At 44.8% G+C, this 24334-nt stretch overlaps 1 protein-coding gene across 2 annotated transcripts in view; it reads right to left on the minus strand.

The window, feature by feature from the left end:
* Positions 1-24334, minus strand: part of NBAS (NBAS subunit of NRZ tethering complex) — a 1762396-nt gene that overhangs the window by 562908 nt on the left and 1175154 nt on the right. For both annotated transcript variants that reach the window (XM_069235962.1, XM_069235961.1), the window contains exon 45: positions 1958-2170. In XM_069235962.1, the coding sequence (XP_069092063.1) occupies positions 1958-2170 (213 nt within the window). The remainder of the gene's footprint in view (positions 1-1957; positions 2171-24334) is intronic.

Raw genomic sequence — 24334 nt, forward strand, 5'->3', positions numbered from 1 at the left:
ACAAACTCATGACAACTGACAGAATTTTCACAGCTCAGCTGCAACAGCATTATCTGTTAGGGCAAGTAAACCTGGGAGTCGGACAAGGATGACAGGGAGCACAGTCAGGCTACTGGACTTGAGTGGACAGTCTGTAGAAGAGTGTGTAAGGGGTGCGCCACTTAGATACGGCCAAAGAAGGCTGATGCAAAACACGACATCTTGCTTGTCTGATCCCAGTCCAGTATACGTCTTCAGCACTGCTCTAAGGACCCCATCTTCTCCTAGTGGTGCCACTGGCTGATCAGGCACTGGAATGCAGCCCCAAGTAGCAACCAATAGTTGAGATCACTTCAAGCGTCACCTTTACAGCCCACTAGCACCACCTCTGTTATTAATGTATTCAACACCAGGACACTGTCCTCATGAACGTCTGAATGGTGTCTATCGGATGACATAACATGCCAGAGTCCCTGTCCATAGTGCAAGAAATGGGAAAGAAAAGCTAGCTGTCTTCAGCAGAAATGTGAAACCTTCCAACCAGCTAACAAAGTATGTAGAGGCCGTATATAGATACTAACAAGGGCAGGAGGCTCCAGAGAACGCAAAGGATACCTGAGCGCAAGGAAGCGGGGGAGCTTACCTCTGGAACATTTTGTGGCATCTATTCAAGAAAAACTAAGAACAACCCCCTTCAAGTGGTCTTTTGAGCCAACAACAAAACCACAGAGACTACACCAAAAGGGTGAAGCTCGAGGAGCCTTCATGAGCATTGCCACCGCCCTGGCACTGATGCAGTGTAACCAGCCAGCACTTGGTGAGAATCTGGGCATCTGTCATGAAGACCCGATGATCTTGGTCATTTCAATCCTGGTCTTCTCATGCGCCACTGAGCTGTGGTGTATTCTCATTCTTATAATCAGGCCAGCTGCAAGGGATGCTATAGGGTTTGTTATAGTACAAGGAAAGGTGTTGTAGCTCCCCATCTATCGTAGTGTGTGGCTGATTTTGGGTGGAACGGTCTTTGTGGACGTTTAGAAGGTGGTTTGCACATGGTTAGGTAGATTGTGCCTAAGATACTAATCATGCATTGCTCAGGAGCTTAAATATGGCTTTCACTGATAATGATCCATAACATGCAATGTAGTGGTTTGTTCACCTTCAGCATGTTTTGCCTCCAAAAAGCGACACAATCACTCCCGCCAAATATCAGAGCTGAAGAATACCACAAATATTATTCAAATACCAGCATCTTCCCACTTTGCATCATCCAGAAAGGGCCACTGGTTAAACCAAAAACTACAGACAACGATGTCCCGCAATGTTAGAAAGTAGCTATCAAAAGCCAGAGCTGTACAAAAGCAGTATATAAACTTCACGCATCCACATTGTGCTTCTGCCTTTCGGGAAGCTTTGACGTGGCTCTGGTTACACATGCAGAGTGCAATCTGTTGCTCAAACCTATTTCTCAAAATCTTATACAGCAGCGAGGAAGCACACTGTGTGACCTTTAGCGTGTTAATTTATCTCTACCCAACCTCATCATTTCAGACTCTTCACCCTTCAAGATGTCCGCACAGGGAGGCTCATTTTACAAACAGATTCAGAGAAATTACATCTGCATCGCCTCCATCTTCTTTCCTATGTGGAGGCCACGAAAAAAAGCATAGCCTACTCCCCTGCTTATGCAATGAGAGATAAGTGTGCTATAGAGTTAGATAATACCAGTTATAACGAGACACCTGCAAATATAAGCTGACGTTGACATGTCCCTTCAAATGTTCTTGTTCTGCATGATGTCTCTGTTTTCATGTATTGGACCTACAGCCAGTCTGCCTAGATGAGCCACGTAAAAGGATATCAGTGTGTGGCAGTCAGGTCACATAACAAACTCATCCACTAGCAGGTGGTAGTAGTGGGTAATGGAAGGGAAGCAATTGCCAGAAAAGGTTATTAGTGAAAAAGAAATGCTTATTACCTGGTCGGTACTCCTGAGGCTAGTTATAAGGTCATGACTGAGAGTTTCCAGATGAGCAAGAGATTGCTTCAGGTGGTTCAAAGCCTCCTCGTAAGTAATTGGGGAATTCCCAGCAGTACCGTCATCAATGGCCTTTTTTCCTTTTCTTTCAGTGATCAGTTGGATTGCTGCGACGGCTTTTTTAGTCATCTGTGTCCGGGAATCTATTGAAAGCTGAAAAAATAAAAAACTTTATTTTATTTTTCATTGTATCAAAACCAAAAGAGGTCATGACGTTTCTTAAAGTTTAATGTTAGCGGTCCCACTTCGAAATATGTGTAAGATGCTATTTGAGACAGCAAAAATAAGAAGGTAAAGCTTACACAATGTTGCAATAAAAAAAAAAAAAAAAACGTTTTCTGTGTTTATTTGATCCTAGTCGTTGTCATAGTGCCGCATGAGGCGAGGCTGCCGCATAGCACTAGAGTACATGAGAAAGACGGGGCAGTAAACAAGGGAAATGAGTCGAAGGAGGACTGTGGCCAAATTGCCCAGGATTGCTGGGTTTAGTGCTGTTCAGTTGCATTGTATGGGGAAGAACGCAGAGGGGCGCAGTGGCGTGCTCAACTCTGCCAATGTATCTTGTTTAGTGGCTTACATTCATCCACATATTCATGGTAACTTGGTAGTAAATGAGAAGAAACTTGGAATTCAGGGCTGCCAATAAGCAGGTGTCATGGAAGAAACTGATTGGGAAAAAAGGGTTCACAGACTCAAGCTCAAGATTGGATGTTTGCTGTCAACTCTGGAGAATGCACTGGATGTTTGGAAAAGCAGTAGCAGGGATCTTGAACTCTACAGAATTTAAACCAGCAATGCAGATTTTGTTAGGACTAGATGGATACAATATTATGATAACTGTAAGAAATTGAGTTGTTGGTTGACAGAGAGTGGAAGCCCCACTCAGACAACAACCAACATCCTTGTCAGGGTGAACCCCAAAAAGTCACTTAATTAACCTGTGCTTAACCCTCTAGTAGCTTGGTACAGAGCAGTCAGGCGTAACTTTAGAGGCAATGTGTAAAGCATTTGTGCAGCACACCAACAGTAATAAAGTGAAAATTTAACACAAGAAAATCCCAAACAAATGTAGATAATACAGCAGAGTATAATAAAACAAATCATATAAAAACAACAAAAATCCAATCTGTAGAACTGGAGATATAAAATTTAATATTTTAAGTAAAATTAGCACCAAGAAGCAGAAAGCGCCAGCTGTGGGTATTTGCTTGTGGAGGACTGAGACAAAGTCACAAGTGTAGGCCAAGCCTGACGGAGCACAGGCCAGGCACAGGATCAAGCCTGGCCTGCTGAGAGTTGTTCCTTACGTCTTTGGTGTGAAGTCTGTGAAGCTTTGTATTGCTATGCATTGGTTCTGATGAAGCTTTCAGCCACGTGGCAATGCTTTGCAGGGCTTAGCGCCACTCTGCACTAGATTTGATGGAGGCGATCTCTTGGATGTCAGCCAAGGACCTGGGGGCACCTATTAGGGATCAGGACTCGCTCCAGCAGGCTTCTGGTAGGTCTAATTGCAGCAGGTCAGCTGGACAGTTGCAGGGAAGCCTCTGAAACTTGTTGTGCCCTTGTAGCTGACACAGGATGTTAGCCAACTGACCTTTGGAGTCACTCTGAGTAGCCTGGGATACAGGTAAGGCGGTCCAATCTTCCTTCTCAGGCAGCAACGTAGTCCTTCAAGGAGCAGAGCAGTCCTCTGGCATCAGGGTAGTCCTCTTGTAACTTCCACAGGTCCAATTGTGTTCTGATAAGCGGCTCTGGAGGTCCAATATTTACATCTCGTATCAGCCTTTGTGCGCACGGACTCCCTCTCCAACCTCCACATATGGTTCTGGAAAGTTATTACCCTTCCCCTCTCAAAGTTTTAATCTGTCTCAGGGTGACAAAAGACAGGGGAGACCTGGTATAAAGGTCCCTTTGTGTGTCCAGGAGGCAACCCCCTTTAAAGTGTAAGTGAGACTGGGCATCTATGCTCCCTTTGTTTTACTGTCTGGAAGCAATACACAAACCTCAACAGTGAAGCTAGTCACAATCTTAAAACCTCAACAGTGAAGCTAGTCACAATCTTAAAACCTCAACAGTGAAGCTAGTCACAATCTTAAAACCTAGGACACTGGCAGAAGGCACAAATGACTGGGACAAAAAAACTCACAACTTCCTAAAGGTGGCATTGTCAGAACTGTGACTTAAAATCTGACTTTACCATATCCCTACCTGCCCCAATCTAAAGTTATCACTTATTAAATGTAATGTAATACGGTAACCCAGAGTTAGTCAATGAAAGCGACAGGCCTTACAACAGTTAAAAATGACTTTAGGAGTTCTTCACTGCCAGGACATGTAAAACTTAAACCCACATGTCCTACTATTTAAATATTGTGTACTCTGCCCTCTGAGTGGTTAGGGCCTACCCCAGGAGTGACTTATACGTTTTAAAAAGGAAGGTTTAGGCTTGGCAAAGGGTTTACTAGTCAGTTCAAAATGGCAGATTAAAACTGCATTTCAGAAGCAATGACAGGCATGAGGCATGCTTTAAACTGCTACTTTAGTCGGTGGCACAATTAGTGCTGCAGGTCCACTAGTAGCATTTAATTTACAGGTCCTGGGTACATGTAGTAGACTCAACTAGAGACTGACAAATTAAATGTGCCAATTGAATTTTAGCAGTTTTACCATGTTTAGAGGAGCGAGCACAAGCACTTTAACACTGGTTAGGAGTGGTAAAGTGCACAGTCCGAAAAGCCAACCAAAACAGGTTTAGATAACAGGAGGATGACGGCAAAACATTTAGGGATGACCCAGCAGAAAAGGGCAAGACCAACAACCTTCTTGAGCAGTGGTTCTTAACCTGTGGTCCGAGGACGATTGGGACCGCAATGCCTTCTTCTCAGGGCATGAGTGTTACAAAACTAAATCATTTTAAAATTCATATACTAAATTGAATAACGTACTAACAACTAAAGAAACACAATTGAAAATATGAAAGCTTTTCTATATTTGATGGTAAATTAAAGAACATATTTTAATATTTGAGCATTTGATTAATACACACTTGTTTTGCATTTATTTGCATTGTTTTAAAGTTCAATTCATATTAATTGCTTACGCCGGGAATCCCCAGCTTCCAATAATGACTCAGTGAGTGGTTCCCGGGTTCCAGTAATGATTCAGTGGAGGTTTACAAAAATAAAAACGTTAAAAACCTCTGTGCTAGAGCCAGAGTGCAATACATTTTAGAATTTGTAGCTTCCCTGGCAGATAAGGTGTAAACATGAGAATGGTCAAAGGTTTACCTGGTGTTCATTTCAACTTACACATTCTTCCCTGATAAGGCATGTCTATTTTGGTTAGTTCTTCAAGTGACTCCAGAATAAAAATTCCCTACCCGATAACACTTTACATTTCCCCCAGTGGAATCTCTCTTTTTATTCTATGCCTCCCATCCACCAACATTTTACTCTTTTGATTGCCACTGTGTCAGCCATCAATGCATGTTATGTTGGAGTCTTCACCCTTTAGAGTATTTTTCAAAAACAAGGTGGCGTACAAGTTACTTACCCTCAGTAACGAAATATCTGGTAGAGACATATTCTAGTTGCAGATTCCTTACCTTAGAATTACCCCCAGACATCAGACTAGATCCGGAGATTTTTCTTTAAGCAATACCCTTGCTCATCAGTAGGCGGCGTCGGTCAACTTACCGGGCGTCATTGAAGTCGTAGTCGCCGTGATGACGTCGGGAGTAGTACATAGACATCGCCTCAGCGCAGTGACGTGAGTTTCTTTTAATGACTTTCTGCGCCAAAGCGGAGAGCCCCTAACAACACTGAGATTGGTGCACCAGAGCTAAGGACCTGAAGGGGGAATCCATGTCCCTAGAAATCAGTACACAAGCGGGGAGGATGGGTGGGTCCGTAAGTAATCTGCAACTAGAATATGTCTCTACAAGATATTTTGTTACCGAAGGTAAGTAACTTGTACATCTGATGGAGACTTCTAGTTGCAGATTCCTTACCTTAGAATAGATACCCAAGCAATGCCATCCTCGGAGGTGGGCTGCGAACCAAGATCATACTAGAAAGTCCTGCAGGACCGAGCGACCAAAGTAGCCATCCCGACGGACCTGACTGTCCAGGCAGTAGTGTTTAGCAAACGTGTGCAGAGACACCCACGTAGCTGCCCGGCAGATATCCAGGAAATGAACTCCGCGTGCTAACGCAGTGGAAGCAGCAATTGCTCTAGTGGAACGAGCACGCAAGGCCTCAGGGGGCTGCTTCTTGGCCAAGTGTAGCACATCTTGATATAAAGAAGTACCCATCGAGAGATGGTACGTTTTTGCACCGCATTCCCTTTCTGCGCACCCACATAACCGACAAAGAGTTGATCATCCACCCGGAAATCTTTAGTACGATGAACGCTAGCGCTCTTTTTGGGTCCAGATGGTGGAGTCTCTCATCCTCATGGGAAGGATGTGGGATGCGTAAAAAGTAGGCAGGGTGATGGACTGGCCTACATGAAAAGGCATAACCATCTTTGGAAGGAAGGAAGCCTTAGTGTGCAACACCACTTTGTCAGGGTGCACAGACAAGTATGGAGGTTTGGACGAAAGGGCCTGAAGCTCATTCACCCTGTGCGCAGAAGTCAAGCAACAAGAAAGATAGTTTTGAAGGTGAGGAGCCGTAAGGGACAATTGTGCATCGGCTCAAAGGGAGTACCATTTAATAAGTAAGGACAAGATTGAGGTCCCACTCAGGCATAATAAATGAAGTGGGAGGAAATAAATGGGTGAGACCATTTAGGAATTTACTCACAATAGGAGATTTAAAGAGTGAGTGCTGATCAGGTAACCTAAGAAAGGCCGAAATGGCAGATAAATACCCTTTGAGGGTACCCAAAGCAGAGCCCTGCTGGGCCCAAGAAAGAATGAAAAACAGAACCTCAGATAGAGGGGCGGAGAGGGGATCAACAGATTTGTTGGTGCACCATGCCACAAATTTATGCCAACTACAGGCGTATACCATTTTGGTGGAGGGACGCCTGGCTGCCAAGGTAACATCACAGACTTCAGGTGGAAGATCAAAAGTCGTCAACTGGTGCCGCTCAATCTCCACGCATGAAGGTGGAGATTGGACAGGTTCGGGTGGAGAACCCCCCCTGCTGCTGTGCCAGAAGATCACCCCGAAGAGGCAGTCTGAGTAGAGGACTGATGGCCATACTCAATACCTCTGGATACCATACTCCCCGTGCCCAGTCCGAAGCCACCAAGATCACTTGGGCCTGGTCGTTCCTGACCTTCTTGAGAACTCTGGGCAGAAGTGGTATACGCGGAAAGGCGTAAAGGAGGCTGGAATTACACTCTAGATGAAAAGCGTCTTTGAGCAAGTGCCACCTTGGTAACTCCAATGTGCAAAACAGCTGACATTGTGCTTTCTCTTTGGAGGCGAACAGATCTAACCAAGGCTCTCCCCACTGCTGAAAGAGACCTTGCGCCACCTCCGGATGGAGACGCCATTCGTGATCGGTTGTGCATCGACACCTGAGTTCACAGGGGGGCCTCTCAGGCAAGCCACCGACTGGGCAACGGTGAGGGCCGCCTGCTGGTCGTTACTGTACCGGTGGTCGGTTTCTCACGGGCCTGGGGGCTGCGGGTGCAGTGCTTCTCCAGGCGTCGGATATCTTTGTCCTGGGCAGTGGCAGTCAGGGGGGTCCTTTAGATTCCCTATGCAGGCATCGCTGTGGGGGTGCAGAGAGGTTAGCCCAGGGTGAACACATCGTCGGAGTCGCCTGGGGGTCCTCTCTGGATAGTTGCTTTCTATGTACACGGGCCGGGGGCGTCGGGAGCAGAGTAGTTGGACTCACGCTTCTGGAGTAAGGTGAGTGGCCCTTTAAAGTTGGTTTCTTGATCTACTTTTTTAACAGGTCTGCTGTCCACAGGAGTTTCTTGGTCCTCGCTAATGCAGGCAGTCCCCTGGAGGCCTTTTAGGGGTTGCTGGTCCTGCAGAATGTGTTGCTTCTTTTCTTGCAGCTATTCGAAGCAGAAGACGGGTTGTAGGGGCGGGACAGAGTCAGTTGGTGTCTCCTTCTCTTCTCTGTGGGGTTTTCAGCTCAGCAGTCCTTCTTCTTTCTTGAGGTCGTCAGGAATTTGATGATCTGGGTTCAGGGTCGCCCCTAAATACTGAATTTAGGGGTGTGTTAGGCTCAGGGGGCTACACCCTCCTTGTGCCCACTCCCTCTGGGGAGGGGGCACATCCTTATCCCTATCGGTCCTGCTCCTCCAAAGCAAGATGGAGGATTTCTCAAGGAGGGGGTCACTTCAGCTCTGGTCACCTTAGGGGTGGACCTGGCTGGAAGGGTGACTCCTCCTTGTTTTTCTCATTATCCCTCTGGACGTGCCGCCAAAAATAGGGGCTCGTCCGGGGGGCGGGCATCTATACCGGCTGGAGTGCACTGGGTGCATTGTAACACCAGGCCTGAGCCTTTGAGGCTCACTGCCAGTTGTTACAGTTCCTGCAGGGGGGAGGTGTGAAGCACCTCCACCCAGTGCAGTATTTTTTTTCTGGCCCCAGAGAGCACAACGGCTCTCATCCCAGGGAGTCAGAAACTCATCTCCCAGTGGCAGCCTGGCACACACCAGTGAGTCCTGCACTGAAGGATTGAGTAAAATACAGGGGGCATTTTTTGATAAATCCAACACTGGCATCAGTGTGGGTTTATTATTCTGAGAAGTTTAATACAAAACTTCTCAGTATTCAGTGTAGCCTTTATGGAACTGTGGAGTTTATTTTTACAAACTCCCAGACTAATATGGCCACACTGTACTTACAATGTCTAAGAATGGACTTAGACACTGTAGGGGAAAATTGCTCATGCAGCTATGCCCTCACCTGTGGTATAGTGCACCTTACCTTAGGGCGTTAAGGCCTCCTAGAGGGGTGACTTACCTTTGCCACAGGCAGTGTTTTGTGTGCATGGCACCCTGAGGTGGATGCCATGTCGACTTTGCCTTTTTCTCCCCATCAACACACACAATCTGCCATGGCAGTGCGCGTGTGTTAGGTGAGGGGTCTCTTAGGGTGGCACAACTCAAGCTGCAGCCCTAAGGGACCTTCCCTGGTCACAGGGCTCTTGGTACCACTGGTACCTTTTACAAGGGACTTATCTGTGTGCCAGGTATGTGTGGAAACAATGGTACATTTTTAGTGAAAGAACACTGGTGGTGGGGCTTGGTTAGCAGGGTCACAGCACAGTCTGTCAAGTCAGCATCAATATCAGACAAAAGGTGGGGGGTAACTGCAGCAAGGAGCCATTTTCCTACAATAAATAAACAAAGTGTTTACAGCTGCACGGAGGGCAAGCAATTGTTTTGTGAAAGCACTCAACGTCTGCCCAGTCAAAACATTTACCCCTGGCTCCCAACATGCAAGAGGAGCCAAAGCCCCTCTTCAGTGATGCTGACATAATTGTCTGACGACAGCTGCACTGTCAAGCCAGACCGTAAATACTCTGCTGACTGTACTAATTGCATTTGCCATGTTTTCCCACTATCACTTACATAGGTGCTGTGTAACTGAAAAGTTGCACATGTACAGTTAAGGTTTACATGCCCTAGGAATGAAAAACTCCTAAATCCATTTTCCACTACTGTTAGGACTACCGCTTCCATAGGATTACATTTAATAAGTGGTAACTTTCAATTGGGTGTGGCTAGGAATGTCAAGTTTGATATCTAAAGAAGTGTAATTTAAAACTCTCTTTATTGGTAAAGTTGGATTTTAAGTCACAAGTCCAAAAATGCCACTTTTAGAAAGTTGACATTTACTTGTCCTAACCATTTGATGCCTGCAGCATGTATCATGCGTCACATGACTAGGTGTAGCTGTCAGTTGGTCTTTATGTATTGCTACCAGACACTGAGACAAAGGGAGAATAGTGGCTGCCAGGGTGGGCCATCTCTGTTTTGATGAGGGAGAGAAGCTGTCACCTACCACACTTGCACATCACAAAGCCCCTGCCTGAGCACACTCACAAAGGGTTTGACACTAGTCTTTTCTGACCTCAGACAAGCTGTGGAAAGGGCAGGGAGGCAGGAAATTCCAGACACCTCTGGAACTGGAAGCCTTCAGAAACTTCTCCTACTTCAGAGTGGGCACCATGTATACATATTAGACACTCAGACCCAACTCTTCAGTACACCGCTGGACCAGTGCAAGACTCAGAAGGACTGCTGTGCTGTTCTGCTGCAAGAACCACTGCTACTCTGCTGTCCTGCTGCCTGAGTGAAAAGGACTGGGCCTGTATCTTGATCCCAGGACCACAAGAGGGACTCCCAAGGCTAGTTGGCTGGTCTCCTGATCAGAGCCTCAGGGACAGAAAAGGCTTCAACCACCTTGAACCTAGCATCTAACTCTGTCTGGTGTGAGTCGTACCACCTAAGTTTTGCCACCCTAGTCCTGGACCCTTGGAAGTGGGCCAGAAGGTGCTCTGCCAGACCAGGTGTAATCCTGTGAGCAGAACTTATGCAGCACAATACACCTTTTCACAGTCACATCTGAACCGCCGCTGCACGATGCATCCCGACGCAGGACCTCATATCGCAGCCTCCTTGGAACTGCCACTGCGCAATACATCCTCGATGCACGCCTTTGCATCACAAACACCTCTTCAATGGCATCCTTGACGATGACAAAAGACCGCTGCCACACGACGCAGGACTATGCCTTGCAGATCCCTCATCAACAGCATCCTCAACAACGATGCAAGACTTCACATCGCAGCTCCGCAGCTTTCTTGGAACTGCTGCTGCACACATACCCTCGACCTGGGATCTTGAAACTCTCCGCAACCAGCATTTAAAGTATTTTGTTTTGGTGGCCTAACTTGGTCCCTGTATTTGGACTGTGTTCCATCGTGGTCGGTCTGAACTTGTGATGTTCTCCTGGTCCGGTGCAACCAGATAACCACAGTTGGTGCTTTGTACTTCTAAGCACTATTTTCACTTAAATCTTTAAAATTGCATATCTCCAGTTCTACTGGAATGTTCTTGTTTTGTTCTCAAATAATTTATTGAATGTTACTCTATTTTATGAAATTGGTGTGGAATTTTTCTTGTGTTGTTTTTTCCCCTTTATTACTGTTTGACGTGCTGCATTAATACTTTATACATTGGCTCTAAGTTAAGCCTGACTGCTTTTGTGCAAGCTACCAGAGGGTTAAGCACAGGATAATTTGGGGTTGCTTGTGACTTTATCCCATCAGGAATTGTAATTGCTGCCTGAGAAGGGTTTCAACCCTTCAATTAGTAATCCAATTTCCTACATAATTCTAGTATGTAACCCCTGTACAATGAGGCATATACAGCTCATCTGCTGGAGTTCAATGCTTTAATGGACGTCTTACACAACAGAACATTCAAGACCTCAGCGGGCAATCCACATGTTGTCAACACTAGCCTTTCACAAAGTCTAAAGTTTATCTAAGGGAATTCAGTACAGATTTGCTGGGATGTATCAACTGGTGGTCGTGTTGTGACAGTAGGTTGCCTAACTGTGGAAGAGGGCACTGAGCCTTGCAGCTCAGCTGGAAGGCATACAGATACCAAGCTGATCACTCCTAGTGTGGAGTGATTGGACTCAATTAAACATGATGTAGCTATATCTTCTAAAGGACTACTCAGTGGAGGGACTGGTGTAAATACATTCAGAATGTAAATGTGCAGTTTAAAGGCCCTGCTCCTCCATCAGTGAGAAGACAGGAGATCTAGGCAACGTTAGACCCTTCCTATTCTCAAACACTGAAAGAAAGTTTATCTCCGAGTCCCAATGCCTGAAAGATGAGATCCATAACATCATGGAAATGCTTCCACTTGTAGTTCACAGAGGAAAGTCTGCTCAGCTGAACCACTTCAGCAAAATGGAATTCCCACAGATTATTTACTCTGTTTACCGCCCAGGACCAGAGAACCAGCAACTCTTTGTAAAAGGGCACCCTTGCATCCTTGTTTGAGGAAATAAAACAACTATTATGCTGTCTGTCAGAAACTGCATCTTCTTGCCCCAAATCTGGAGAAGTAACACTCTCCAATCCCAGGTAGAAGGCTATGAGCTCTAGGAAGTGAATCATAATTTCCTGAAGAGACATCTCTATCTGCTTTTAGTCAAAGTTAATTCCCAAGCCTCTTAGTAACACACATATCCTTCCCTGTCACTGCCATGGGGTCACAATGTGTCTTGCCCGGAAGAGATTTGTGAAGGACGTCCTCCAACAGAGTTGGAACTACAGTTAGTGCAACAAGTTTCCCACCGTTATTGTGACCAAAGAACTGATTCTGCTGTTGGCACAAGGTTCACTGAAGTTGATATAATTGCAAACTTGAATGTGACCAATGGCATGAAGCCAATAGGTGAAGTATTGATTAAGTTGCTTCAACAACGAAAGTGGACCCATCTGCTGATCAAGCCCCAGACTCTGTATGGATAAATGCACATATGTTGTGCATGTTAAAAGTTGCTTCAGTAAACAGTCTTTAGCAGGGAAACAAGGAGAATTATTACTGATTGATGGAGATTTCCAGGTTTTGTTAAAAAAATGATTGTAGTATCAAGACTTGGAAGTACCAACACTGGAGATGTTGCTTTCACCAACCTTTTATCCAAATGAGTATGAGTGAAGATGAATGCCTTGGTCTTTAAAATGGGTCACAGCCATCATTCTTCATCAAAACTCTAAGAAATGAGATAGGCTAAGGATAGATACGCAAAGTAGCGGTATTTATTTCCACAACAAACCTCAGATATATTCTGCGACCCTAGCAATAAGTATGCAACTAGTGGGGCAAAAAGAATCTATGACAAAGCTGTCTTCTTGGACTTCCACTATTTGATTAATTTGTTGAGGAATCTTAAGTCCAGAATCCAGTCAGCACCCTTTCCATTCGAACAAGAAAATACCTTGAGTAACAACCCAGTTCTCTTTCTGAGCTGTGAATTCTTTGAAGGAAGAAAAATGTCTTCATATTCAAGATGTTTGAGTGAAAAGGCAGAAGACAGTGCAAGATATATAGATATATTTACCTGGATCTCAGTAAAGAGATCAGCTTCAGGATTTTTGTGTGAAAGAGAATATTGAGAACCCCTTGTAGTGTGTGGATAACTGGAGAGAAATACGCACACTTGGTAAAGTAACGCCCCACTGATGCTTGGAAATCGCTCTCAGGGGACGTCTACCCTCCACTGGCATTCTGCAGATCTACAAGACATTTGGATTCAGGTTAAATTGGAGGCACTAGGTTATCTGCCTCATTATATTTACCTCTGGGAGGACAATCATAAAAACCCACTGTGTCCAATCAGGTTCCAAAAGGTTTTCAACCCCAGAAATCTTTGCTATCTCAAACATTTCTGTCTCTTTCAAATATTCTGCAGATCTTGTCTGAGCTGTTGGTAAAATATGATCAATGATCAGTTTCAGGACCAATGATCAAAAGGTCTAGTCACCGGTTTTAAGAGAACCAGACTGAACTGCTGGGATCATGCCTGATATCTGATTGGAGGAAATAAGTGGGTTAGGTCTATCAGTTTCTTTAAACTTCCTCATCAGCTTTGTCAGAATACTGTCCAGATCTGTTTTAATAGGTCCCTTTTGCCACTAGGGAGGGTGTGAAAGTATAGGCCTGCAATACAGCATCAGCAAGATGATGACAAAAAAGTAATTAACCAAGCAAGTGTGAGGGTTGATATTTACCTGGTCAAATGGCAGAACCACTGCCATTTAATCCTGCATGGAACTGTTCAGTGCTCCTATACTGAGGTATGGTGGATGACACGTTGGCAGAAATCAGGATGTCTACATTCTCTTCCATGAGCAAGAGCTAGCTCATAAAACAACATGCACTCATTTTGAATATGGAAGGGAGGCACGCACTCTATTTCTTACAGGGGCACCAGGTTTCTCCTCTGGGTGACACAGGTGTTCTTCTGAAGTAGATCTGAAAAGCAACCTTGATCAGGCTAGACTGGACATACTAACTTGCTCCCTAGTACTCATGGACAAAGGGGTGGCCCCCGATACCTGCTCTGCATGCACAGCATCCTGCATCCCTTGCATCAGGACCACTCCAGTTAACCCACAGGACCTCAAACTGGAGTAGAGACTGATTAAGCCAACAGGTAACTGACCAACTGGACCTGACTGGTCCCTGTGACTGACTTCCTACTAGAGTTGGCCCTCCCCAACAGTGCCTATAAGCTGTTTTCAAATGTCTTGTTTTGGATAACCCTAAGCCACGTGTCACGGCAGATTAGAAACATTTATTGCATTTAGTGAAAAGCATTGATTGATTTTTCTTTGAAAATTCATATCTCCAGAATCCTGTAGCGGATTGTGGATCCTGAGGTGTCTACTTAAAGATAAAAGTACTACTTTTATAAATTGGTATTGAATTTATATTGTGTTGTGTTTTATTCTTATGCAACTGTTTTTGTATTTTTTATGTTTTTCATTTGTTCCTTTGATAAAGCCAGGCTGCTCTAAGACACAGGTACCCATGACAGAGCTAAGGTTTTATAAACATGAACCTGACAGATACAGATGTGTCTTCATTACATGGTAATCACTTTCTTAACATCTAGCCACTGTGAGAGTACTTTCCTGCACTGCCATTTTCTTTCTTTGCCCCAAAAAACCCCCACAAAGAGCTGATTGTCTATCCAATGATTTTTGGGGCAATCAATGTAAAAACTCTCAGAGTTCTTCTAGGGTCCAAATAATGGAGTATCCCCTCCTATTTCGAGGGGCGAGGTGAAGGAAATAACTTCAGAAGTATGACAGACTAACATGAAAGGGAGTCACAATGTTCAGTAGAAGAGCCGCTCTAGTCCCCAGCACCAGCTTGTCAGCAAAAAAGTGGTGCAGGGCAACTGGAGTGACAAAGTTTAAAGCTTACTCATGCGACAAGTTGAGGTTATCTCGATAAGAAAGACCATCTTCAGGGCCAGGAGAGGTACAGGACAGCTGTGCAGTGGCTAAAAAGCAGTGCACATAAGAAAAGTAAGAACCAAATTATGATCCCATTGTGGCATCATGAAGAGTTTAGGAGGAAACATGTAGATTACATTTGTATGAAAAAAACATCAGTAAAGGTGATTTGAACAAGGACAGTTGGTTTGGCAAAGGCAAAAGGACCAACAGATAGCCTTTAACAGTGCCCACTGCAAGCCCTTGCTGTAATTAATATAAAACAAATAACATGACATCCATCAGTCTGACCTGCTACGGGCCTGTATTACAGGTGTCACAGCAAGCCACGCACTTGTTCCAGCATTTAGTGTATACAGACTTTGTAGAAGGATGGTGGGCAACACGAATGACAACCACTTCTTCAGGAGGAAGACCAAATTTAGTCAACTGTCACTGCTCTATCTTTACACATGAAGGTGTAGATTGGACAAGAACCTGCTGCTGTGGCAGAAAATCCTCTCGAAGTGGCAGCCTGATAAGGATGGATGCTCATGGCCAGAGGTTCTGGGTACCACATTCTCCTGGCCCAATCCAGAGTCAATAGGATGACTAGGGTCTGGCCAGTCCTTATCTTCTTCAGAACCTAGGGGATGAGGGGTGGTGGAAGGATGAATGGCCTGCAATTCTAGCAGACTGATATGGAGTAGACTTTCCGTTGGAGCACAGACTCTTCTGATTTCCACCTCTCCTAGATTATCTGATCAACCCAGCCATGATGCATCTGTCACCACTCTCAACCATGGGTGGGGAAGAGAGAGGGCTCTGCTATTGTTTCAATTGAGATTGAGCAGCCACCACTGCAGATCGTGTGCAGTTTCTCCCGGAATCTGAATAGCTTCTGATGGGCTTTCCTGGTGCTGGGCCAACTGGAGCTTCAGACTACATTGCAGAGCCCACATATGCTGCCCGGCACAGTCAACAAAGAGAAAACAGGAGGCTAAAAGGCCAAGAGGTCTTAGAGCTTCACTTAACAATATCTCCTGGAATGAGGCTAAAACATTGGGATCATAGTCCGAATGTCCTGGAGTTGTTCCAATGGAAAGAAGGCCCTGAACTAAATAGTATTAAGAACAGCTTCAATGAAAGGAAGCCTCTGAAAAGGTGTCGGGTCCAACTGCGGCTCGTTGATCATGAACCTCAAAAATGTCAGGAGGTTTACCGTCATCTAGAGGTGGTCCGCGATTAACTGTAGTTAGCCGCCTTTAACAACCAGTCATAAAGGTAGACTGGTACGCATAAAAAGGACAGATGGTCTTCGTAGAAGTAGTCTGATGAGGTGGCAGGTGTGATGGGTCAAAAAGGAATGGCATGGCGTAACCTCGTTGGACAATATGCAGCATCCATCAGTCACATGTACTGTGTTACCAGCCTGCAGGAAGTGGCTGATTTTGCCTCCTACCGGGTGGCTGTGTGACAACAAGGGTGCACTAAATGGGCCTATATGTTGTGGCCAAGGGGTGGGAGAGTGAGAACAAAGCTGCTCCTGGTCGTCAGATCGCTTGCTGTGGGCTCTCGGCTTGACCGCAAAAGGACTGGAAGGCCTGTGGACAGATGAGCCTCGTGTTGTCGATACACACGATGCATGCAAAGCTAAAAGACCCAAATGGCTCGGCTCGCCTCAAAAGGTTCTAGGGCAAATCTGTCTTCTTACCAAACTGGCAGGAGCTGTAGAAAGGCATGTTCATCATTGATGTCTGGATGTCTCTGGAGAAGCCAGTGGACCTCCTCCAGGCATGGAGATGTAGCCAATCCGTGGTGTCCAGGACCGAGCGGAAGACACATTTAGCCTCATCCCAACCGTCTCCAATAGTATGGGTTAAGGAAGTCCAGAAGATTCCTGGAAGCGCAGGTGAGATCTCACCACCATGTGCTATAGGGGGTGTAGCGACTTTGTAAACAGGTTTCTATTAATGAATCAAGGCAAGGCTGACTAAGGAGAAAATACGCTTGCCAAATGTATCTTCCCGTTTTGACTCCCTGCTTCGGGGAGTATTTGGAAAGGCATTAGGGGTCACTTAACTGGTGGACACCTGTACCCCTGGACTTCCAATGTGTGGATGCTGTGTTACGGAGTCTGAGTATCCAGGATCAGGCCTATGGCAGTGGGAGACCAGTTGGTTGACTGGAGAAACACACCATCGTTTAGCCCAATCGCCCAGCAATGTGCTAGTGATGGCTTCACTAAAGGACAAAAGAGCTTTGGTTGGTGCCTGGCCAGGCTCTTGGGCATCCGTTGATAAATTTTTCTTTACCTACATAGTGGAGAAGTGGAGGTCAAGGACCTCACCAGCCCTTCTGATCATTTTAGAAAGAGAAGTGTTTTTCTCTCTTGCTGACCCAGGCAGGGAGAACCAACTCAATATCAGGTGAGGTGTTCAACCCACTCCAATCGTATAGGTCCAGGTACCAGTTATCATAAGGTGAAGCAAACTCTTCCCCATCCGCACCAATGTCATCTCCCTAAGGCTGGCTCTCATCAGACTCCGAGCCCAAAAAAAAATGGAGTAATGCCTATGGAGAGCCTTTTGATGTTTCACCACAAAGAGTGCCGCCTCATGTTTTTGGATGGCTTTTGGGTTCATCTTCGCGCAGTCATCGCAGGACTTGAAATTATGCGATTAATCCATTTGACACTTTGGGAGCAGAGCAGTGTGAGAAATTGTGTTATTGGTTGGGGGTCTCAAGTAAACACGCAAGTAAAAACTACAATCCTCATCAGGTCATAAATCACTAAATTTACTCATGCTTATCCCTCTGGTCGCAAAGCAATATGCAAGGTATTTATGCAGCACACAAAGAGTAAAAACGTGAAAACACCACACAAGAAAAATCATACACACCAATTTAGAAAAACAGAGTAAGATTTAATACATTATTTGACACCAAAATGACAAAAGTCCAATCAATAGAACTGGTGAGATGAAATTTCAAAGTCTTAGGCCAAATTAGCACAAAAAATTGCAAAGCGCCATCTGTGATTATGTGGTGATGTTGGACAAGGACAAATTCATAAGTTCAAGCTGACTGCGATGGAGTACAGGCTGGGCAGAGGACTGAGTCTGGACCACTGGATATTGTACATGGTTGCACATAGGTTGAGGTGCGAAGTCCTGCTTCGAGTTGCATCGGTTCCTATGGAGCTGCCAACTGGGAGCTGCAAAGAGTTACATCAGATTGTGTCACATTGCCCCAGTTTCTAAGAGGCTGCCTACCAGAGCTGTGAGGTCTTTCATTAAGATGCGTCAAACTGTGTTGGTTCCAGGGAGGATGAGGCCAGTGATCAGGACATGGAAGGTGCTGTGATGCTCAGTCCTGTGTCAAGCTGTGTCAGTTCTGAGAAAAAAAAACTTTAATTGGCCCAGGAGGAGAACCCCCTGATTCCAGCTAAGGGTCACCTCTTGGGGATCAGGACTCACTCCAGGAGAGGCCAGTAGCAGAGTGCAGACAGATTCAGTTGGGTCTGGTCAGCTGGGCAGATGCAGGACAGGTCTCTGGACCTTGTTATGTCGCTGTAGCTGAGAACATGAGACCAGTCAGCTAGCCCTTGTAGTCACCCTGGTGGTTCAAGGAGCAGGTCCAGCTTTCCTTCTTTTGGCAGCAAGGCAGTCCTTCTTGCAGCAGGTCTAGAAGCTATCTGAAAAGTTGGACTGAGGGTCCAATATTTAAACCTGGTGTCAACTTTGAAATGGAAGAAACTGCTAGACTTCCCAACAAATCTGGTTCTGGAGTTTTCTTCCTTCCCCTGCCCTGGCTTCAAGGGGTCTGAAGTGAAGACTAGTGTGGAATCCTTCGTAAGTGCATAGAAGCAGCTCCTTTCAGGTGCAAGTGTGATAGGTGAAAGCTTCGCCCCACTCATCTGGTCAGGATGATCTATCTGGCCCACAACTAAGCATCCTTTGCAGTACGGTCAGGGAGAAATACACACGAGCCAACTACCAACTGCACCTAATCATGTAACCAAAGAAACAGGATTTAGGTACCAAATGACTAAGACAAGAAAATGACAACTTTCTAAAAGTCAATATACAAAGTGAGACCATCGACACCACGAGTTTGCTGATGACTTACGAAGGCTGTGTTACTATTCTGCACCTGCGCTTACAAGCAAACGTTACCTATTAATTAAACGATTATTTAGATGTCCTCACACATCTATACCTGCACTACAAACTCACCCTGAATACATTTAAGTCAAGACATATTCATAAAACTAGACCTGATCAACACACAAAACGTATATAGACAAAAGGTGTTCTTTCTTGTGAACATGTCGTCTGCCCACAACGTGTATTCACATTGATATACAAAACCTAACGATAACTGACTAAACGGTCAAACGAATGACATAACTATTTACATTTAAATATTCACATAGTACTTTTGTATATATATCAACAAAGATAAGTGTCCAACATATGTATTTTTTTAACAAAGGGGATACATTAGTGTCCTCCTAGTGTGAGGTCACAAGTACAGTAGGAAGCCCTATGTAGATGGGACACAAAGTTTAACCCTTATTTGGTTGTCTGAGAGGTATAAATCCTGTTAGTTTCTGTCTTTTGGCTATTGCTGGCCTTGTGGGTGGGTGGGTGTGCCCTCAGAACGCACTTGATTATGCTGACACATTTAGTAGGGGCCTTTATGGACATCGCTGCCAAACCAGGTTGTGACTTCATGCAGATCCGTGGATGAATTAGCAACCGTGCCACCTAATGTGGATGAACTAGAATGATGAAAATAGTCCAGATCCAGCCTAGAGCCTGAGAAGGGCTGATGATATGAAATACCAAAGATCTGTGGTGGCAAACAACATATTAAAGAATTGTTCTTTTTATTGTTTTCTACAGTTTACAGTCATTAAAACAACTGCCTGATGAAGACCTCTCATAGTTAATATTTATGGTAAGATTTAGAGAATTAATAGTTAACAGTCATTTTGGGCCAAACCTTTTTTTTGGCTCATTCAAATCAACACTTGCCCAACGTTTCTCTCACTAAGGGTTCATGGTAGCTAAATAGCAAGTCTAATCAGATTTGGTGTACCTTGGGATAGCAGGCTGACCCCCTCACAGCTAAACAAACTGCCTCAAATGTGGCGAGTTACAGGGTAGAACTCTGGAATAACATCTGGAGGGGACTGTATCCATTTCACATGTAAGCAAACTGTTTGCCCCAAGTTTGTTGCCCATGGCTTGATGCCACATGCCACCCAGTGAACCAGATATATGATCTGGAATGATAAGAATATTAATCTTAGACAAAATAGAAAGTATACATCTTAGAGACCTTATCTCTTCTCCAAGTGTCGATACAGCGCCTAGATTGAGTCCAATTTACCACAGGGGCACTTGTCTTTGTAAAATATGCAGAAGCCAAGCCGAGAGAGAGAGAGAGAGAGAGAGAGAGGGGGGGGGTTCTATTGCTAACGTGAGATGATTGGCGGGATTCCCATAATGCATCTGTTCTCTTCTAACTACAGCTGCATAACCTGGTGCGCATTACAGGCAGCATGGAAAAATCTTTCCTAATGGGGGAGTTAACTGTATAAATCAACATTCCTTCCCTCACCTGCTGTGCTCGACAGCTACAACACATTTTCATCCTCTTATCACCTATGGCCTATTTGCCCATAAGACCCACTCAAACCCCGGAACAAAATGGAAGCTCTGGTGTGACCAGGATGGTTGTCTGGTGTGGTGCTAACTGAGACTGTTATTTTCTGGCGCTTTTTTGTCAAGAGGGCCTGTTGTGAAATGGGATGAAATTAAAAGGATTTGTAAGAGGGCGCCAATGCCCCAAGGCATCAAGGCACTGATAGTCAGTTCTGATATGAAACTCGACAGTTAACTGGCTCTAAACTCCACCATTAACTCCGACCTCCTTAAAGTGTAAAGAGACAGGTTTTTAAGACCTTCCTGAAGGAAGTATGCATCTTCAGGCAGGTTAGGTGAACTGGAAGAGAGTTCCAAAGCTTGGCTGCTGTCACCCAGAAGGCTCTGCCTCCCCATCTTGTTTTATGAAATCTGCAGACCACAATAAAGTTATGGTCTGCCGAGCAAAGACTTCTGATCGGGGTGTACCATTGAAACATAGTTTTGATTCCTCCGAGACGTGCGTTATACAAGGCTTTATGAAAAATACACTGCTTTAAACACAATGCGCTTTTTCACCACCAGCAAGTGAAGTTTGCTTAATCCTCTAGAGACTGACTGGTGTTTAGGGATTACTAGGGTCTGCATTTTGCCCCATTTGCAGCTTTGTATGTGGTGTCTTGGTAATATCAGGTGAAGCGCATTACAATAGTCTAGTAAGGAGGAAATTAGCGACAGGGCTACTTGTTCACGTGCTAATAGAGGGATGAAAGGAAAGACTTTCTGCAAAGTTTTAATGGTCCAGAAACATGTTGATACTGTACAGTTAACCAGAAGGTGAAGTGATAAATCACTGTTCATGATTACTCTTAGATTTTTGCTGATTCTGTAGAAGTAGGTAGTGTACCCAACACTTCCAGCCACGAGTTGCGATTTTAAGTAGTTGGTTGGCTCCCACCTCCGTCTTTTCACTGTTAAGCTTCAAATATTTATTTCCCATCCAAGCGACCACTTCCTTCATGCAGTTGGAAAATCAAGCAGCAATAGCCTCCATCTCTTTCGTGATAGACACAATTTGTGTGTCATTGGTGTACGACAAGGTGTTCAGACCAAAAGAGTGTATTTGCTTGGCAAGTGGAGGGACATTTAGGTGAAATAGGATTGGGCTCAGAGACGTGCCCTGAGGATACCCACATGGCAAGGTTAATGTCTCAGATTTAAATTGATTCCCAATCACTGCCTGGGATCTGTCCTTGAAAAATGAGGTAAGCAATTTCAATGCTACATCTACTAATCCCAGTACCTGTAGTCTCTCAATGAAGAGGGTCAGGAAGATGGTATCAAAGGCCGCAGACATGTCCAAGAAGATCAGAGTTGCAGCCTGCCCTGCATCAACTAGACACCTAAAACAGTCAGTTGCTGATACCAGGGCTGTTTCAGTCCCATTGTTGCTTCCAAAGTCAAACTGTGATACATCCAACAATCCCTGTTCCTCCACATAGGCCATAAGATGTTGGTTTAGGGGTTCCTCCAAGATCTTGCCTGAGGTGGGAAGTAAAGAAATAGGGTGATAGTTTTTAAGGTCACTGGGATCTAAATTGGGCTTTTTTAGTAGTGGCCTAAAGGCTGCCTCTTTCCACAAAATGTGGATAACATCCTGAGCTGATAACTTTATTCATAATGGATGTTAACGGTGGAGCTATTGTACTAACTGCCAATTGTGATATTTTAGGGGGCATGGTTCAAAGAGCGATCCAGATTTTATATTGAGAAGGTGTAACTTAATTTGTTCATGCGTAAAGTGTGGAAAACAGGAGAGCACCGCTAAGTGTTTCTCTGTATTTTCAGGGGTTTCTGGAAGGCTCAGCTGAGACTGAGCGCTCAACTGTGGGGAAGTGTGACCTGTTTTTAGGGATTCAAACTCTTTGCATATGTTAATGATTTGAGTTTGAAATGATTCTGCCAGTTTGTTGCAGAACTTTTGAGAGCCCTCTATATCAACGTAAAGGGGAGAAGTCGAAAGCAAATGAATTACCATGAACAGTTCTCTTGAGGAGTTGGCAGACTACATTTTATGAATGCAAGAAAGTGGCTATGGCTATTTTATATTCTCAAATGGCTGACATATATGTTTTCTCCTGCTCAGCATAATCTTTCCACCAGGAGTGTTCTTGGCATTGACAGACCTGCCTTAAAAGTCTTAACAGCTCCGTAAACCATGGGGCTGTGGATCTCTTCCTCTGGTTTCTGGTTTCCTTAGTAGGCTCAACCTCATCCACGGAGTAGCTCTATAACATGCAAGTCCACATCCTCATAATCTATGTGGTGCTTGCCTCTGAGGGCATTGGAAAAGGATTCTTCGGATATCCCCTTCCAATTCCTTTTATGTGTCATATTATTATTTTCAGAGATGTCATTATTCTGAATGTATGGCAGAACAAGTGAGAAAGCTGCTGCCTGAGGATCAGACCATCTAAGTAGTATCTTCTTGTGCACCTTCAGCCAGGAGCCATTCTAGAAAATCCCATATAACGTATGTACTGCTACATGTGAGAGGCCTTGACCAGCTGCGAGAGCCCAAAACATGCCATTGTGCCCTTAAGTGGCATGGAGTCTCTATTCCTGTCATCTTCCAGAAGAAAACTGAAGTCACCCTAGAGAGTAATGTTATTTTTTCCTAGTTGGAGTTCAAAGATGTATGCAAGGTCAGATGGAAACTTTGACTTGGGCCCTGGAGGTCTATACAATAGGACCCCGATGAAGGATTGTAGCTATATTCAAATGTTTCCTTACATTATGGTATAATAGTACATTTGTGCCCAAAGGGCAAAATTAATTGTATATGAGATAGTGGAGCTCTCTGGAGGCTGGCCCCAGAGACTTGTTTACTTCTCTGGATAAAATAGCCAACTTCAAATGGTGGTTTTCCAGAGATTTCCCCACTAGCCATTTGTGTACAAGTAAAGTGGAGCACTCTTGTAAGCACAGTGTTAGACAAGCAAGATGGACTTGGAGCAAGAACAAGTCTGCTGTTGTCAGCACATTCTGCTCTGCTTTTGGTGTTCTGTGACAATGTTTTGCTTTCTGCTCGTCTGCAGGTCAACAAGAAGCATTTGTTACAACTTCAAATCCTGACCGGAAACTTTCAACACAGCTTAGTCATAGGTGGAGACATTTCCATTGGCACACTGTGAAGATTTAGAAGAATTTTGTGCAGTGTTAGACCTGGCATCCTTGGCTTGGTTTCCTCTGTCTTTTTGCCTCTGCATCCTTTATTTTTGGCTGTGTACTGGACTTCGTTTTTGCTGGTTCTTGGTACTCTGGGCACTTTACCACTGCTGACCAGTGCTTGTGCCTTGCGCATGTGCTCCCTGTATAAATTGTGATTATGATTGGTTATCCCCGATTCGTATATGTGATTTACTAGTAAGACCCTAGTAAAGTGCACTAGAGGTGCCCACTGCCTGTAAATCAAATGCTACTAGTGGGCCTGCAGCACTGATTGTGCTACCCACGTTAGTAGCCCTGTAAACATGTCTCAGACCTGCCACTGCAGTGTCTGTATAAACAGTCTTGCACTGCCAATTCACGCTGGCAAGTGTACCCACTTGTCAGGCCCGAACCTTCCCTTTGACTACATGTAAGTTAGCCCTAAGGTAGGTCATAGGTATCCCCATGGGCAGGGTGCAGTGTATTTTAAAGTTAAAGGTAGGACCTG

This window comes from Pleurodeles waltl, chromosome 5 (assembly GCF_031143425.1).
Source record: "Pleurodeles waltl isolate 20211129_DDA chromosome 5, aPleWal1.hap1.20221129, whole genome shotgun sequence".
Classification (NCBI taxonomy): Eukaryota; Metazoa; Chordata; class Amphibia; order Caudata; family Salamandridae; genus Pleurodeles; species Pleurodeles waltl.